Source organism: Pan troglodytes, chromosome 11 (genome assembly GCF_028858775.2).
Source record: "Pan troglodytes isolate AG18354 chromosome 11, NHGRI_mPanTro3-v2.0_pri, whole genome shotgun sequence".
Taxonomy (NCBI): Eukaryota; Metazoa; Chordata; class Mammalia; order Primates; family Hominidae; genus Pan; species Pan troglodytes.
Genome location: NC_072409.2, coordinates 50,751,288 through 50,770,774, shown reverse-complemented (window position 1 = coordinate 50,770,774; position 19,487 = coordinate 50,751,288). Strand labels below are relative to the sequence as shown.

Below are 19,487 nucleotides of genomic sequence, written 5' to 3'. Positions count from 1 at the left end.
TTCCCTAATAACAAACATGCAGCAAACTGTAATTACCCCATCTCTTCTCTGTTCCAAAGATTCTGTGAACTTTTCTATATTGTATTTAATAGTTAATATTAATTTATGGCATATAACAAAATTCATGAGTTGATCAATTGACTTTGGTCTCTAAATAATTTTTAGCTTTTTTAGCTTTAGAGCAGGTACAGTGATGTTCACTGAATCCGAGACAATTCTCATTGAGGACTGACATTGGCAACACACTATTAATTTTTAGATAAACAAAGAAATAGATGTTTTACTTATTTCTATCATCCGCTGTGTTGTAAAAAGACAATAAACCACTCTTGTCTGGCAATCTCGATGCTAGACCAGGTTTAATTAAACAAATTCAGCCTCATCTGTTTTTATTGTGATCTGTACTTAAAACAAGCCTGTGATGTTGCTATATACGGTTAGATTTGGGATTCTGTAGTTAATTTAATATCTGCCCTTTGTGAAGTTATTTTCTTTGTATAGAGCAATGGTTCTGGGTCGGGGGCGACTTTGCCCCCAGGGGTGTTTGATAATGTCTGGAGATACTTTCTGGTTGTCACAACTAGAGATGGGGGTTGCTACTGGCATCTCATCGATCCCAGCCAGTGGTGCTACTAAACATCCTGCAGCTCACAGAGCAGCCCCCTCGACAGAGAATCACCCAGCTCCAAATGCCAATAGCGCTGAGGCTGAGAAACCCTAGCACAGTAGGTTTTAGAAATGTTTCAGAACTCTCCACCCAGCTCCTAAAACTCAACACATCTATTCATCAGGGATTCTGTAATAGGTAGAATGAATGCCCGGGCTGGTTTTTCATGGGATGCAGAGGTTACACATGTTAAATCTGCTTCTCATTTATATGACAGCCCTTGAGCTAGTTATTTCACAATACTTTCACATTTTTCCTGGTGCAAGGTAAAATAATAGGCTCTCTATTTAGGAAATTGGCAGAGATTGCTGGGCAAATGTTTTTAAAAGTGTTTTACAAATGCTTTGATTAAAGAGGCCATTGGAGTATCAACAATTACTTATGTTCTATCTGATTGTACTGCCGAAGCCTAAATGAATCAAGCTAGTGTTCAGCTTAGGCTGTGATTATCTAGAGAGGAACATGTAAAGCTCCGCATCCTCCCAGTCCTTACCCCTGCTATAGGAGTAAAGTTTCTTCATTTAAATCCTCCACTAGGCCTTTTAGTAGTGATCTTGTTGCCAATTAAACCTCACTCGATGGCAGCAGGAAAGGTGAAGAGACGGAGGCCACATGCCCAAGTGAAAAGCTCTCATGATCTCTGGGGTTTGTTTCCAGGATGGACACATTGCCCTTCATCTGGCTGTAAGACGGTGTCAGATGGAGGTAATCAAGACTCTCCTCAGCCAAGGGTGTTTCGTCGATTATCAAGACAGGCACGGCAATACTCCCCTCCATGTGGCGTGTAAAGATGGCAACATGCCTATCGTGGTGGCCCTCTGTGAAGCAAACTGCAATTTGGACATCTCCAACAAGGTATGCACAGAGAACAGGATCCCTACAGCTTCCAACTGTGTCCATCCACCCGATTCTGGGTCTTGATTCTGTGTCCTCCTGCCTGATTCCAGGTCCTGATTCTGTGTCCATCCCCCTGATCCCGGGTCCTGATTCTGTGTCCATCCCCCTGATCCCGGGTCCTGATTCTGTGTCCTCTCACCTGATCCCAGGTCCTGATTCTGTGTCCTCCCACCTGATCCCGGGTCCTGATTCTGTGTCCTCCCACCTGATCCCGGGTCCTGATTCTGTGTTCTCTCACCTGAACCCGGGTCCTGATTCTGTGTCCATGCCCCCGATCCTGGGTCCTGATTCTGTGTCCTCTCACCTGATCCCAGGTCCTGATTCTGTGTCCTCCCACGTGATCCCAGGTCCTGATTCTGTGTCCATCCCCCCGATCCTGGGTCCTGATTCTGTGTACTCCCACCTGATCCTGGATTTTGGCCAAGTTTCTATTTGCATGTGTTTGTTGTTGAAAGTGAATATTACTTATATGGACATGTACTTTTTTATAGGGTTTTGCCATCTTAAGTTGCATTTTACATGTGACTTTTGAATAATTTCATAAACAGAAAATTATTATAATAAGTACTTTTTGCATAACTCAGTGTACACTGATGGAAATCCCGTGTGTGTGTATGTGTGTGTGTGTGTACATGCATGTGAGCATGAGGCTCTGTAGAGGAATCAGAGAAGCATGGTAAAATTGTAACATCTTTCTAGAGCACTAAGTCTTCAGGAAAATGTCTAGTGACATTAAGATTTGATCCCAGGACTGTATTTCTCTTTTTTATTTTATTTATTTATTTTATTTATTATCATTATTATTATTTTTTTTGAGACAGAGTCTCACTCTTGTCGCCCAGGCTGGAGTGCAGTGGCCCAATCTTGGCTCGCTGCAACGTCTGCCTCCTGGGCTCAAGCGATTCTCATGCCTCAGCCTCCTGAGTAGCTGGGATTACAGGCCCATGCCACCATGCCCTGCTAATTTTTGTATTTTTAGTAGAGACAGGGTTTCACCATGTTGGCCAGGCTGGTCTCGAACTCCTGACCTCAAGTGATCTGCCCACTTCAGCCTCCCAATGTGCTGGGTTTACAGGCATGAGCCATCACACCTGGCCCTATATTTTTCTGCTTAGCTTTCCACATTGAGAGTTTTATGGGCAAAAGTTCCTACTACTGTTTTTTGTGCTAAATAAATGTGGTAAGACTGAAGAGATGCTATCATTTGGTGAAAAATGGAGAAATGAAAATAACTGTGCTTTTAGGTTCATAAAAAATGTTGACTTCTAGATTTTAGCCACCACCTTCCCTTTTCTCTGAATTCCATATAGATGTTCATTACCAAACAACACAGAATATTGCAGATTCCTGTGATTTTGGCCCTGTAGCTGTATTAAAGACAAGCATTATGCTGTTACAATTATGCTAAAAATGAAGTCCAAGCGCAATTAATTTTTTAATTTCAGGAAATGTTTATCAATGGCATATACAATGCCAGTAGGATTCTAGTATGGTTTGTTGGAGGTAAAAGGATATCTGAAACAGCTGGAAAGTTATACTTTTATGTACACTGATTCCTTTTGCATGTTATGTGATTAACTCAAGCAGAAATTGAAATTGGTAATTTCACATTCTGAGACTGTGTGGAAGGGCAGTATCCCAGGTTTTAGCCATTAGCTGCTGGTTGCTTTCTTAGTTTGTCCCGTTTTAATCTTGCCAAGTCAGTTGTGTAAGTGGCTTAAGGGGAAAGCCAAGTGTAACATGAAGTAGCATCAAGACCTTGGGTTTCCATCTAGGATTCTTTAAATGAATCAAAAGCAGCTTCAAGGGACATCTGCACTTATTTGACTCTCTGCAGACATTCCCACTCTGCGCCCAGGGGTCTACTATGTGTGCAGCATCTAGAATCAGCTCTCCCCTTGTGAGAGGAGAGAGGAGGAGCTGAGCATCTCATGGTGCTTTGCCCTAACCTCAACAGGGAATGTGTTCTTCCCAGTTTCACTCCATACCTAAATGCACAACTTCACTTGTTAAATACACTCTTTAAAAAATCCACAAGACAGTCCCAGACTTTCATGTTTTGAAACCACTGACTTATTTACTGGAAAAGTCTCACATTTTTCAGGCTGCAAATATCTGTAAGTAAAGTCGATAAATGCTGACATAAACTTGTGTAATCACTGTCTGTGGCAGAGCAGCTGTACATAGAGGGCCTTCTGTAGATGATTTTGTCATTGAATGAAGCTCAGCTGATGTGAAAATCATCAGTTCCAGTTTCAACCCCTTGGAATTAGCAGCAAAATTCAGACCCGTAATTCAGAGCCCATCTGGACAGAAGTGTGCTGGCTCCAGAACAAGCTCTGCATCTCTGCCCCCACAGACAGGCTCCCCAGGTTGGCTTTGACGCTCCCATCATCAGCACACCCTGATTTTGGGGATCTCACAGCTTCTTCAGAAGGGTTGCTGTCAGGCTTGTTTTGCTATTTTTTTTTTTTAATGGAAAGGTGATGGGGGCTTTAGAAGGGCTTAAAAGAAGCACAGGTACATAACAGAAGGCATCGCTTCCTACCAAAGCACATCCAGCTTTCTAGAGACTCACTCAAGTAACTGATTGTGAGCGTGGGGTGGCATCCACATTCTGCAAGGAGGCTGTTGCTCTTTCTCCATTGCGTGGTCTTGCCTTTTCCTTATCTGAATTAAGTTCCTCCAGAAATAAAAATGGCCATTCCAATCCTACCCTGTCACCAGTATGTGACAGGACCTCATGGCTATGTTTGACGCTCATGCAGTGAAACAGACATTTCTGCATTCTTCCTCCTTCTCATATGGAAATCAGGAGAGTGGCCGTTTAACTTGCCGTGTTAGAAAGCATGGAAAGGAAAGGGAATAGATGGTGCAGAATGCATGGCCCTTACCCATTTGTCCCTCTTTAAGTCGGTGCTTCCCTTAAGGACAGACAGAAGGCACGCTGTGCACACGCACACATCTGGGAGGATGAGAGAGGACTCCCTGCCTGTCAGGTGTTTATCGAGGCCCTTCCAGGGCAGCACTGTGCCCAGCGCGGAGGGAGGAACTCGTAGATGCCAAGGTGAATGGCTTTGCCCTCAGGCTGCTTTTAGACACACTCAAATTCAGATGTAGCGGCATCTCATATTGTCATTGCTGCTGTGATGGGCATAAGGTGCTCCAGAAACACAGAAGCAACAATTCAGATATTAAAGAAATCAGGGAAGGCTTTTCAGAGTTGATCACTTAAGATGATCAAGCCTTTGACAGATGGAGAAGAGGGAAGCCTGTTTTCCACCAAGGGAAGCCAGTGTGTCTGCCGTGGGCTGTCGCTGACACACGGCGGGTGTGGGGTGGGTATTTAGGGAGGGGGTTATGGGGAAGGGAGAAAATGAAGCTGGAGACGTTGGGTCCAGGTGTGGCAGACCTGGAATTTAAGGCTAAGGGGTTTGGTGTCATTCTGTCCCAACCTGGGCCCTTCAACAGTGGCCGTTTCCTCTGCCCTTTTCTTCATCACACTGTCTTCCTCAGCTTTCTTCCCTTCTAGAAAACTGTGCATTCTACAACCAAAATTACATCTCCCTTACATTGCATCTTCTAAACATTTCACTCAGTCTTCAAAACTTTCCCTTTTCCTTCTCACGTGAACTCTAGGATGCTTGAAAGCTTAATATCTGTTTTCTGCATTACTGCAGAAGATAATAATGAAGAAATATGAATGTATCCCACACTGCAGCGGTGTTTACACTAGCCGGGAATTGGAGCTGCCTAGCCTCCCCCCTCAGTGGCTGAATGAATCATGAGAGCCACACAGTGGATGCGATTCAGGCATTCACGAGAATGTGATCCTTCCCGTTACAGGCATGGAAAAGTGTTCCCAATCTACTGTTAGGTGGACAAAGCAAGGGACAGAGTGGGAGGTGGGCTATGACCACATCTCGGCTGTTTAAATTATTTCTCTCCTGTTGAGGATTCATAGATAAAAGCTTGGGAGGAAATGGACCACAATGTTAAACAGGGACAGCTCTGAGCTAGGGAGCTTGAGAGTAAGGGGCGGGGGGAGAAGGAAGATTTTTATTTTGTATTATATGTTTTTCTAGGTTGCTTGGATTTTTAAAAAGAGCATGTGTTAACTTTATAACAAAAACTGATATTTAAAAATACATAGCATTAAAAAAAATTCCCAAACTTTCTCAGTTCACAACATCCTCAGGGTTTCAGTAATTATTTTTTTCATGGTTCCCCTAGATCAAAAGAAATCCCTAACAGTTCTGTTCATTGAGTGGTTCAGTCCAAACAACTTAGTAACTGCTTATGTCCTAACAGCTTAGCAGCAGCTAAGAAAGATAATACACATAAACGGAAAGAAAACTAATATTTTCTTTTCCTTCTTCCATGACCACATTACGTACAATCTGATGAGTGCTCCTGTTGGGCACTGCACTTCTGAAACCTTGGACTCAGAGTGGACACGGCCTCATTTCCTGTCCACAGTGATTTCCTCAAGACTCTTGGTTCCTCTCAGGGCAGCTACCAACCCCCCGCTGTGAGGGACATGATGTCATGGAAGGCAGGGTGGTGCAGTCTAATGATGACACTCTGCACCTCTTCAAGCGAGTAGTTCACCTGGTCTCAGAACCATGTTTCTTATCAAAAACTTTAGATATTCCTGGGCACCCCTATGAATTCGGTACAGTTCCCTGGGGTACCTTGGCACACAATTTGGGAACCATAGGCACAAACGAGGCTTATGGGCTTGTCCTGGTATTTTCACTAATTAGGATGTCTTCAATATCTGTCTTCCATGTCTTCTTCCCTGGCTTTGTCTAAATTTGAACTATGGTGCAGATCTTGCTGGAACTCTGGACCTTGAGCCCTTGGCTCCTGTCTCTTTCAGGCCAGCACAGCAGGAAACTTACTTAAGTTATCTTTGAAGTTTTATTTTGAAGCTCCTCTTTTAACTGCAAAGTACTTGGAAAGGTTCTGCCTGGCTGGCCTGCCCCAGTGGAGAGCAAGTTTCAGGAGAAGGGAGATGGCTCCTTCCTCCTTTCTGGTGGGCCCTGACCCCTTCCTTAACCTTGTGTCTCCGGAATGTCATCCTCAGCAACTGCGTGAGAAGAACGACCTTTGGCCTTTTTTCTCTCTTCCCAGTATGGACGAACGCCTCTGCACCTTGCGGCCAACAATGGAATCCTAGACGTGGTCCGGTATCTCTGTCTGATGGGAGCCAGCGTTGAGGCGCTGACCACGGTGAGTGCCCACAGGGCTTCATGAAGGAGGGAGCTGCTGGGAGCTGCTGGGAGCCTCTGGCGCCTCCAGGGCAGGAGGGACAGGGCTTGTATGGCAACTCTGCATTCTGAAGCAGCCAGGCTGCTGTTCAGCCACAGCTCCTCCACTGCAGTAACATAGACATTCGCCCACACATACCCAGCCTAATGTCTCCTTAATGTTCGTCCTCTTCTCATCTCACCACACCCTGCTCTGCCAGGGATTCCGCTGCTTCCCGCTGGCCTTTTTGTTTTTCGTGTCACACACCAGGGCCCCTGCATGGTGGGGTGTGTGTACTTCCCCTTCCTAAATGCTCCTCTGCCCCAGGGCGCTGGAGCCCCTGCCCTTTAGAAGGAGCTGGGGGAGGAAGAATCCTCAGTGGGTGTTGGGTGCAGTCTCCACATTTACCCCATAAGACCAGGCTGCCAGATGCCATAAGCAGGAGTTGCTTAAAGAGTCAGGCATTGCTTTAGGCCTGTGGAGTATTTTAAGTGAGATTTCTTCAGTTCTCTCACTCCCTGCTCCCGATGCCAGACCTAGCACCTCCCTGCTGAGGAAACCCTTTGATTCACATTTCATGAAATACCCAAGAAGGAAAATGCATCAGCTAATGAGGTATGGTTGCAATTTTATGGCTGCAGTGAAATAATATCATTCGAGTGCTTGCTGGCCTGAGAGTAGGCTGACTGTCCAGTCTTTGTGGGACAGTCCTGGACTCACAGATGAGAGCTTTACTGACAGAGGGTGATTCTCTGAGGAGACCAAGAGGGCCTCATTTCCTGGAGATCATCCAGAGGTTAGCAAGCCATGGCCCACGGGCCATATCCCACTGCTGGTCTTTGTAAATGAAGTCTTATTGGGACACAGCCATGCCCAAGGTTTGTATTGGCCCTGGCGGCTTCCACACCAGGTGTCAGAGCTGAGCAGCTGTGACAGAGACCATATGGGCCACAGAGCCGAAACACCTACTTGCCTGGCCCTTGACGGAAAATGTTAGCTGACTGCTGGGGCTAGGATGTCGCCTCCCCGAATGCACTCATGTTACCGGGATGTCATTCCCTCCCCAGAAGTAATAGGTCTGATCTGTGCAGTGGGGGGCCCAGCTCTGTGCTTTCTCTGCGGGCCCAGTTATTACCAGTACTCCGCATGGGGTGAGGCCCCTTTCTAGGGCACCTGGTCACCCACCACAAACGCACACACCATACCCACATCACCCTGCTGTGCCTGACTTGCTAGATCTCGTTGGCCATTGTCAAGCCCTGCCCAGCCATGCTTGGGCACAGGTTCCAGTTACTCCCTAATAGAGCATTTATATGCATTTTCAAGACAAAGAAATATTTTTGTCCTATGTGTGGCCTCATGAAAGACCCAGCCAGGCCATTATTGAAGATGCCAGCAGCTAACTCTGCTGATTCCCGCAGTGCGGGTTGGGGCTGCTGAAATGTGCGGCCCCCTCTGTGGGGTCCCTCCGTGAGCCGTGGGCCCCTCTGCCCTTGCCCACAACATCTGTATCGGTGGTCCCCGCCTGGCTTCTCCTCAGGTCCCTCCGTGCACCTCCTCGCTCTCCCGCTTGCCACCGCAGGAAAAGCGTCTTCTGTCCCCAGGCCCCTCCCACGGTGCCCAGAGCTAACCTCAGAGCCGCACCCGCAGCGCTCATTCTGCAGCCCCGTCAGTCACTCTGCACACACTGCACCCGCAGTCACTCCGCACACACCGGGGGCGCGGTGAGAGCAGGGAGTCCAGAGGGACAAGACAGGCACGCGCCCCTCAGGAGACTTCTGGAAATGGGAGAGGGATGCTGACCTGAGAGTCATAGCCATCAATTTACAGTCACTGAATGGGACTGCGTGGTGACAGGAAGGAGTGGGTCCTGAGGGCGTGGACAGGGGCTGGGGGTGCCCCTGCGGGAGGCATCGCTGGAACCTGCAGGCCAGACCCCGTCCTTAGCCGGACAGAGTCCCGGGAGGATCGCCCAGGTCAGGACCGGGGCTCAGCAGCCTCCAGTGCCCTCCTGCGGTGGGAGCGCAATGTCTGGAGCTGGCGTGGAGGCCCAGGAGATGGGAGGGTGAGCAGAGCTTGGTGGGCCCGGCCTTCGCCACAGGGAACCGGGGCTTCCTCTCCCGCGGGCAGCCAGGGGAGGGTTCCGCAGGGCCGGGGAGACCCTCCAGACTGGAGGGCCTTACTTGGGGCGTCGCCCTCAGAAACGTGACCACACCACATCCCTTGGTTTAAGTTTCCTAGCAGCCACATGGAAGAAGGAAAAAGAAACAGGAAGTGAATTTCAATAATATATTAGCACAAGATATGCAAATATTATCATACCTGTCAATAAATTTATTGATTGATTTATTATTTGTATATATTCATGGGGTACAAGTGCAATTTTCTCCACTGGCATATTACACTGGGGTGAAGTCAGGGTCTTCAGTGTGTCCATCACTGGAGCAAAGCACATTGTACCCACCAAACAAACTCCCATCCTCCACGCGCTTCCCTCCCCTTCACCCCTCCAAGTCCCCGTTGTCCATCATTCCACGCTCTTCTTCCCTGTGTACACATCATTTAGTGCCCACTTTAAGTGACAGCATGTGATATTTGGTTTTCTGTGTCTCAGTTGTTTCACTTAGCATAACGGCCTCCATTTCCATCCATGTTGCTACAAAGGACATGATTTCCTTTTCTTTTTTCTTTATTTTTTATTTTTTTGTTTTTGTTTTTGTTTTTTGAGACAGAGTCTCACTCTGTCGCCAGGCTGGAATGCAGTGAGGCAGTCTCGGCTCACTGCAACCTCTGCCTCCCAGGTTCAAGTGATTCTCCTGCCTCAGCCTCCCAAGTAGCTGGGACTACAGGTGCAAGCCACCATGCCCAGCTAATTTTTGTATTTTTAGTAGAGACAGGGTTTCACCATGTTGGCCAGGATGGTCTGGATCTCCTGACCTTGTGATCTGCCCACCTCGGCCTCCCAAAGTGCTGGGATTACAGGCGTGAGCCACCACGCCCAGGCTGATTTCCTTTTCTTAATGGCCAAGTAGTATTCCATTGTGTATATATACCACAATTTTTAAGTCCAGTCCTCTGTCGATGGACACTTAGTTTGATTCCCTACCTTTGCTACTGTGAATAGTCCTGCAGTGAACATACAAGTGCAGGTATCTTTTTGACATAATGATTTACTTTCCTTCAGGTAGATACCCAGTAGTAGGGTTGCTGGAATGAATGGGAGTTCTATTTTTAGTCATTTGAGAAGTTGCTGTGCGTAATTTCTCTGTTTTCCATAGAGATTGTACTAATTTACATTCCCACCAACAATGTATAAAAGTTCCCCTTTCTCTGCATCCTCTCCAACATCTGTTATTTTTTGACTTTTTAATAATGGCCATTCTGATTGGTGTTAAGGTGATACTGTGGTTTTAACTTGCATGTCTCTGATGATTGGTGATGTTGAACATGCTTTTCATGTTTGTTGGCTTTTTGTCTTCTTTTGAAAAATATCTCTTCATGTCCTTAGCCCACTTTTAAGTGGGATTATTTGGGGGGTTTTGTTGTTGTTGTTAAGTTGTTTGAGTTCCTGGTACATTCTGGATGTTAGTTCCCTGTCGAATGTAGAGTTTGCGAATATTTTCTCTCATTCTGCAAGTTGTCTGTTCACTCTGTTGATTATTTCTGTTGCTGTGCAGAAGCTTTTAGTTTAAGTCCTGTTCGTCTATTTTTAGTTATGTTCCGTATGCTTTTGAGGTCTTAGTCATGAATTATTTGCCTAGACCCATGTTTAGAAAGTTTTCCCTGAGTTTTCCTTCAGTATTTTTATAATTTAAGATCTTCCATTTAAGTCTTTAATCTATCTTGAGTTGACTTCTGCAAATGGTGAGAGAGAAGGATACAGTTTCATTTTTCTGCAAGTAGATATCCAACTTTCCCAACACCCTTTATTGAAAAGGGTGCCCCTTTTCCAGTGTATGTTCTTATCCATTTTGTCAGAGAACAGTTGGCTGTAAGCATGTGGCTATGTTTCTGGGTTCCCTATTCTGTTCTATTCCATTGTCTGTTTTTATGTGGGTACCATGCTGTTTTGGTTGCTATGGCCATCTAGTGTAATTTGAAATTAGGCAATATGATGTCTCCAGCTTTGCTCTTTTTGCTTAGGATTGCTTTGGCTGTTTAGGCCCTTTTGTGGTTTCATATGAACTTTAGAGTTGTTTTTTCTAATTCTGTGAAAAATGAGGTGGGTATTTTGATGGGGATTGCATTGAATCTGTAGATTGTTTCAGGCAGTATGGTCATTTTAACAATATTAATTCTTCCCATCCGTGAGCACAGGATGTTTTCCATTTGTTTGTGTCATCTATAATTTGTTTCATTCGTGTTTTTTAGTTTGCCTTGTAGAGATCTTTCACCTCCTTGGTTAAATATATTCCTAGTTTTTTTTTTGTTTGTTTTTTGTTTTGGTAGCTATTGTAAATGGGATTGCCTTCCTGATTTGGGGCTGGATCGTCATTGGTATATAGGAACTCTAATGATTTCTGTATGTTAATTTTGTATTCTGAAATTTTACTGAATTAATTTATTAACTGTAAGAATTTTTTGGTGACATCCTCAGGGTTTTCTAGATATAAAATCATATCATCAGTGAACAGGGATAATTTGACTTCCTCTTTTCCAATTTGGATGCCTCTATTTCTCTTGCCTAGTTGATCTGGCGAGGACTTCCAGTATTCTTAAATTATTGAGATTTTTCACATTCTTTGGTTTATACAAAGCTTTCCTTCTGTGCCCTCACAGTGCATCCTTACTCCCCAGGTTTCAGGCTGATTCAAGGCCTAGGGAGGGGCCTCTGGTCTTCCTGGAAGGCCCAGTACCTACGCCTTCCTCCTACCCTCCAGAAGCAATTCCATCCTCCTCTCCTTCAGAACCACCCTTGACCACCAGCGCCCCCTGCTGCCACCTTCCCTCTCCGCTGAGTCCTCAGCCAGGGTGACCTGAACAAGTCTGCACGTCCTGTCCCCACTTTGTCCTTGCCTCCCCTACTCCTGCACCCTCCACTGTCTTGCCTTCCATTCCACGTAACCCTCAGCAGAGTCCCCACTCACCTCCTGACAGCTTTCCTTCTAAACTGTCTTACTATAAAATAAAACATAGATAGAAAAAAGCACATAAACCAATATAAAGCTTAGTGGGTTTCCATAAGACAAACACCTTTGAATTCCACGCAGGTCAAGAATAGAACTTTCCCAGCCACCCCAAAGCCACCATGAACCTGGAGGCCCAGCTGTTGCCTCCGCTCCCGCCCACTGTGAGCCCCTCCCTGATTTGAAGCCAGCTCTTCCTTTTGCTTCCTTGTTATCTTTCCACCCAAGCCCTAGCTGCTGCCCCCAAGCCTCTTTCACTGGATATCCCCAGGACTGGGCACCCTTGGCACGCCCCGACAATCCTGCCTGGGCTGAGAAAGTCCCTGTGTCCTGCTTCTCCCTAGGCCTCTGCTTCCTGCTGGTCCATCTTCTCCCTCTCCATCCCCCTGGCCCTCTCTGGCCCCCAGACTTGCAGCTGTCCAACACTGAGGCCCATGCTCAGGTCTCTGGTCCCTGCTTGCCCCTGAGTGCCAGCCTCACACAGCACCTTCAGAGGCCCTCGGCCCCCCCACACCAGGGTCCCTCCCTCCAGTTCTGTGCTTCCTCCTCCCCAGTGTTCAGCCTCTGCAAAGGGCTTCAGCACCTGTCTGTCACTCTGCCCAGGATCACGGAAACCCTCCTTACTCTCTCCTCACCTGTTTGCATCTAGCCGGCAGCCTACTAAGTCTCCTCCCACTTCTCCATGACCACGAAGCACCCGCCCCTCCAGCCCCTACCTGGTTAAGGACGTCACCCTTAACCTTAGTCTCCTCCAGACCAGTCGGACTCTTAACCTACCCCTGCACTGTAGCCTCCTGCCCCTTGGGACCAGTCCATCCCAGCCCCACGTTTATCTTTCTAGAAATGCCAGCCACTCGGTGGGCTCCACTTTTCACCTCCATCTGGGGCTCCTCTGCCTTCAGGATGTGAACTCCGCAGCCTCTGCCCAGCCTCCCCTTCCCCTCTTCACCCCTTCAGTTGTGGCTGGGTCCTGGGAAGCCCCTGCCGGCTCCCCCATCATGGAGCTGTCACCTGCTGTTCTTTCACCCTGGAGCTCCCCTTTCCCCCTTCACCCCCTGTGCATAGTGTGCCCACAGCATCAGCACACACAGGCACACATCTCTCTGCCCACTTCTGCCCTGAGGGTACCTGATGGCGTTCTGCCTTCAGAGAGAGACTTGGAATGCCCGCTAAGGGCATGTGGGCACAAAGCCCATAACATTCGGGGAAGACTCCGTGGCACCCACTCCTCCTCATCCATCAACATTCACCTCCAGCCCAGGAAACCTCCTCTGTTCCAGCCTCTCCGGTGTGTGTGATTTGCCCCTGTGGGCTGGTAGTCCCTTGGCCTTCCTTGCTCTATTGGAATCGTATCCTGATTTCTCCCAGCAAGAGTGAGCCCTTGGGCAGGAATCACTGGGAATTCATTGCTGCCTTCTAAGTGGGCTCCCTGCTTCCACCCTTACCTGTCCACAGCCTGGTCCCCACGCAGCCGCCTGGTCAGACGTAAGTGAGATCTCGTCCTCCTTGCTCAGATGCTCTAGCAACTTCTCATGGGTATCAGAGCCCTTCAAATGGGGGCTTCCCCAAGGATCTGCCCCTGACATTGCCTCCCTGACCCCCATCTCCTGTTCCGCCTCCTCCCCTCTCCCTCCGCATCAGCCCCATGAGCTTCCTTGACATTCTTCAAAAGTGCTGGCCATCCACTGCCCCGGGGCCTTTGCACTTGCTATTCTTGGGCCTGAGCGGCTCTTCCCCAGGTATCCATGTGATTTGCTCTCTCACCTTCTGCAGGTTTTGACTCGAGCTTCACCTTCTCAGGGAGGCCTTTCTGGACCACCCTATTTTAAATCCTATCCCTCCCCCACCCCCAGGACTGCCCCTCATCTCCCCTGCCCCATTTTTCTTCATAGCACCTATCACCACCTGACCTACTGTATTTTACTCACCTATTTGTTTCTTGTTGGCTCTCCCCACTAGATTCTGGATCCCATGAAAATAGGGACTTTTGTTGGTTTTATTCACTGCTGTATCCATAGCCCTGTGCATAATACGCACTCAGTAAATACCTGCTAGATGAAAGTATGAAGGAAGGAAGGAAAAAATGAATGGCACCATAGTCCAGGCAGGACATGGAGTGTTTGTTGACCGAGTGCTAAGTAGATGAGCCCTTATAATTCTGTAGGTTAACAAAAAAATCCATATTTTCCCCAACACTATCTAAAGATGTTTAAATGACTGTGCACATTCTTTCAGATAATCTTTTCACTGGGGATACACAAATAGGTTTCCCTGTCAGTGCTTGCCCCAGTTGAAACCCCATCTGTTCCTTTGCAAAGCATATTACACGTGTCACTAGAAGTCATGACTGTGAGCATTTCCCCAGACGTCAATAAGCAGCATGTCTGTGAAGGGCAGGCTCCTAAAACTGGCTGGCCTGTGGGGCTCTGGCTTCTTGAACACAATAAGTGAAGTGGCCTTTCACCTTTCCATGGATTTCTTTCTATGTCATGGGGCCAACTTGGGAATCACTGCCCACAGTCTAGAATGTAGTGTTGTGGGCTGCTGGTGCACAAGAGACACCGTGATTTCTGGACCCAACTCACCCTTCTGCAGCCACTTGGTCCCCAAGGCTCACGTTGAGATGATGGACGGCTGAGTGCCGAGACACTTGGCCATCTTTCTATATCTTTTGAATGCATGCACTTCATTGAGTCCATGAGCCCTGTTGGTAAGGAGGAGGGCAGCAAGTGTAAGTGTTGCTTTTGCAGCCTCCGTCGGGGTGTCCAGTAGAGCCAAGACCAAAATGCAGAGATCTGACTTCTGCCCCTTTCCCTCTCAGACAGAAGGCCAGGTAGTTAGGGCAATTCTCAGCTCTTCTATGAATAATTTCCAACACTGCTTGCTTCTTCTGTGCCTGGCACTGTGCTGGTTCTTTCCATTTGGTTTTCTCTCACCTGCTCAAGAACCTGTGCAGGGGGGGTGCCATTTTCCATCTTGCAGATGAGGAAACCCAGGCTTGGGAAGGCTGAGTGACCCACCACATAGCCGGTGAAGGGTGGGTTCAGGGCTTCAAACTGGGTCTTCTCCCAACTTCAAACTGTCTCCTGCACTGCCAGGCATTTCTGTTGAAAGTCTGAATAGTGTCCTTTAGAGCGACATGTTTTGCAAGCTGTAAAGTGCAGTGCAAATGTGAGGAAACATTTTTATTTTATATATATATATATGTGTGTGTGTTTTTTTTTTTTTTTTTTTGAGATGGAGTCTCATTCTGTAACCCAGGCTGGAGTGCAGTGGCACGATCTTGGCTCACTGCAATCTCTGCCTCCCAGGTTCAAGCGATTCTTATGTCTCAGCCTCCTGAGTATCTGGAATTACAGGCATGCACCACCACACCTGGCTGATTTTTGTATTTTTAGTAGAGACGGGGTTTCACCATGTTGGGCAGGCTGGTCTCAAACTCCTGACCTCAGATGATCCACTCACCTCAGCCTCCCATAATGCTAGGATTACAGGCATGAGCCACCATGCCTGGCTGTGAGGAAGTATTGTTGATGGTGGTTCTCTTGACTTTGAAGAGGTTGAACAGTGGAGAGTTCATCCTGTCGGTGAAAGGCCTCTGCCTGTGTTTTGTGCGCGTCTGAGCTCTGCAAGAGGAACATCCTGTTCAGATGTGTCGGGGGCAGGAAACTTCAGTCAAGGCTCAGATTTCTTCTAACTAGGGCAGTGGTTCCCAAACCTTGCTGCATAATAGAATTAACCTGGGAGCCCAGGATGTACCCCATACTGCTGACAGCAGTGTCTGTGTGGGAGCTGGGCGACAGGATATTTTCAAGTTTTACAGGTGATTCCAGAGTGTAATGGAGAACCCCTTCTCTTTATGGACTTTTCTTGTGTCCACAAAAAAACTAGAGCATTTGGCATGGATCCCTGGTTGGAGATGCAGTGTCTGATAAGGCACCTAATTCACCCCCAAAGCAAGCTTGAAGCCCTGGCCTGCCCACTGGGGGATATTTCAGGAATTTAAAGGAACAGAGAGACGGGCAGTTCTGACTGCACAGCAAGCCTCCACCGGAGCAGCCACCTGGGCTTCAACCAGCAGCCTAAGGCAGTGGTTCTCAGCAAGGCAATTTTGCCCCCACCCCCAACAACTGCCAATGCCTATTTGGTTGTCACAACTGGGAGTTAGGGGGTGCTACTGCCACCTAGTGTGTAGAAACCAGAGATGCTACTAAAATTCCTAAGAGGCACAAGACAGGCCCAGCAACAGAGAATTGCCTGGTGCAAAATGTCAGTGTTGGCAAGATTGAGCAATAGTGTCTGAATGGGACCCCAGGCATGACTCCGGGAGTGACTTGGGTTGAGGAATTGAGAGGTTGCTGTTAAGTAGATTTCGGATATCCCTAAGCTTCTACAGGGATGCAACTTTGTTATTGATACACATTGATAGATAAAACAAATCCTTACTTTTTTATTTAAAAAAAAACATTCATTTTCATTTTTTTAAATTGCTTTTCATCTTTTCTACTTTTGAATTTTTAGTGATCTCTAAAACTGCAACAGAACAGCCCCTACATGTCCCTTTTCTCCCCAGTGGCAGGGGAACAGTGACAGCTTCTGCCTCTCAGGGGTGACTTCAAGGACCGAGGCTTGCAGAGCACTGAGAGCTGGGTCGGGCACATATTATGAGGTGGTGTTCAATAAATACTTGCTGTCATCGTGTATGTTCATGGTGTAGATACAGAAACAAATTTATTCAGTGTGAAACTGCAGCCTATGAAAAATCTCTAAATAAAAAGCAAGCATAAAAGTGCTGTGGACTCTTATTTCCTTGTTTTCTGTTCACCAAAAGATCTTTCAATCAAAATTGCCTGTCAAACTAAGTATTTCCTTTGAAATGCACAGTAATTACCAGGAGCTGGTATCATGCAAGGGCTGGGTTTGTCCCTGTAAGGATTATGACACAGTAGCTTGCACTAACTAGAATTTGGCACCTAATGAGAATCTTTACTGTCTGCCTGATTGGAGATTGGAGAGAGGGGTTCAGGACAGGGAGGAACCAGCCAGCTGAGGAGGCTGTTGAGTTGTGATTAAACCTGTGGACCTGAAAGGTGTCGCTATTGGAAAGGAAGACACCAACATGTGCTTTGTTCCTTCTTCTTACCTTCTTGTCCTGGACAATCAAGTGAAATAAGGATTGCACAGCCAGAGAAACACACCAAGACGTGCTCTTTGTCCACCTGGCTTGCTTCTCACACCTGCTATGCTTGTTTCTGCCTCAGACCCATGGAATTGGCGTATGGAACACACACAGCTCTCCTTTTCAGAGAAAAGAAACTAATGCATTTTTCTCCAACAGGATGGAAAGACGGCAGAAGATCTTGCTAGATCGGAACAGCACGAGCACGTAGCAGGTCTCCTTGCAAGACTTCGAAAGGTGAGAAGTTCTGTTATAGGTCTGAAGTTCTCTACCCGTGTTTATGTGAAAAAGTCTCAGACTTTTTCCTTATTTGAGAATGAGCAAAATGAGGCTCTAGACAGCCAGGTTTTAGGAACAGTGGTCCCTGTCCTGTGGTTTGCATGTCAGTCGGTATAAATGCATCAGCTCCCTATCTGTTTTCTTCTCTACTTGGACTTGGAAATCATTTAGCATGTTTGCAGTTGCTGTGCCTGGTTTTCCTTCTCCCACTCTCTCTATAATAAACCACTCCCACAAAGTAGCGGGGGATGAGGACGCTGACTCTGCCTCTTTCCTTCTTATGTTTGAGCTCCAAGATGGCTGTTAAGCTCCTGTTTATCAAACATTGTTGCTCTGAGGCTTAAAGAAACATGACAAAAATAAGTAAAGGCAGGTGCACCCTTTCCAGCCTACAACATGACAGTTGTGTCAGGAGACTTCACAATAGCCATACCCTTTAATCTAGGAACTCTGTTTTATGCTTAAAGATGTTCACCGCAGTATTATTTATAATACAGTAATAAAAATTGGAAACACAGATAACCCACGATAATGTCTAGTAAAGGGTCCTACAGCCATAGAATAGAATGGCTTTGGCCTTTTAAATATTTTAAGAAGTTTTACTAATAGGAGTTTATTGCTTGGGTGGGGGGGTCACTGGGCTTCAAAGCAGAAGACAGATTGTATATATGTAATAATCTCTACTATGTTAAAATGCATAGAAAGAAAATGATAGAAGTGATGTTTTTCGATTTTGCTATTATACTCAACATTTTCTTCTTTAAACATTAGTGTATTTTAAAAAATTTAATTACTGTATTTTTTAAAAAATGTTATAACAGTGGTAATCATTTTTTTAAAACCACAAACTATCTAGAAATAAAATGATAATTCATTTGGTTTAAGTGCTTGCTGAGAAGATAATGTCCAAAATATGCTCCAGATATCCCACAAAGTTCTTGCCATATAGACCGAGAAGTGCCTGGGGAGAAGTGGTGAGGTCATAACCTTCACAGTCCCTGAAGTTTGAATTTTCATACGTGTCCTGTGGTCTTGCCAGGGGCAGGGGGGGCCACAGATTGGGATAATTTCTTTCCTCATGCAGAATATAGACTTGGAGAGACACACTTCACATATGCATATTAAAACCCCTTGGAGTTGACCTGGCAGGGGTAAAATCATGGGTGATTGATTTTCACACCCTTCTGCTTTGGATTCTGAGAACTGGCCTCAGAGGCACTGAGCAGATGTTAATAAACTCTGAGAGCTGCGATTCAGTCTCCCCTTTGTCCTGGAAAGTCCAGAAAGAGATAAGTGAGGTAAAATTTCCCTAGCCTTACTCACCTGTTCTTACCAGAAATTCATAAATTACAATTATGGGCTCAGTGATTTCTCACTCTGTACCATTATGGACTGTGTCATTATGCCAGCGAATTTGGACTAGAAACTCAAGGGAAACCTTTTCGTTTACAGGCAAAACAAGCAGGGGCAAGGGAGATCCCGTGAGTCGTGGTTACCATTCAAGAATGAGCCTTTTCATAGAGTTTCCTAAGTTTAAAATTCACTATCTTTGAAGCAGAGGACCAGCCAAACCAGACACAACACAGGCCCTGGTTTGCAACCTCTGGCTTTTGCTGGATTGCATAGCAGGGGGCCCTGCATTGGGCACAGAATCTCACGCCTCTAGGCTGGTGTACATCCATTACCCAGGCAGCATCCATTGATAGTGAAAGGAGAAGAGAAGTCTGGTTTTTGCACAGGCTAAAAGAGCACAATTTTTTTTTTCCTGTTAGTTATTAGGTCTCTATTATGGTCCACTAGTAGGAAGAAACACTATTAAGGAAGGGTGAAAGGCTTCTTCGACAGGCCTCATAGCTTTACCGAGTGCATAAGCCTGCTTGGTCAGGTGTGCTCAGGTTTCCACACAGAGAGGCTGCAAACCCACCTGCAGCACCTGGCACCTGGCTTGCATCCCTGAATCCCCATGCTGTGCCCTCCCAGGTATGTGATGCCCTGGCTCAGCTCACACAGCGCCAGCACTTCTACCACTACCGCCCTCTGGAAATCCGCTTACCACATTCACTCTCAACTTCGAGTGCTGTTTACC

The 19,487-nt window shown here is 46.6% G+C and overlaps 1 protein-coding gene across 11 annotated transcripts in view; it reads left to right on the top strand.

Annotated features, from left to right (window-relative positions):
* DAPK1 (death associated protein kinase 1) overlaps window positions 1–19,487 on the top strand; it is a 207,534-nt gene that overhangs the window by 152,507 nt on the left and 35,540 nt on the right. For 10 of the 11 annotated variants that reach the window (XM_016961086.3, XM_016961085.4, XM_016961088.4 and 7 more), the window contains 3 exons: window positions 1,325–1,522; window positions 6,701–6,799; window positions 17,282–17,359. In XM_016961086.3, coding sequence (XP_016816575.1) covers window positions 1,325–1,522; window positions 6,701–6,799; window positions 17,282–17,359 — 375 coding nt within the window. Of the gene's footprint in view, window positions 1–1,324; window positions 1,523–6,653; window positions 6,800–17,281; window positions 17,366–19,487 lie in introns of those variants that run through there. The other variant, XR_008537098.2, reaches the window with a different exon arrangement.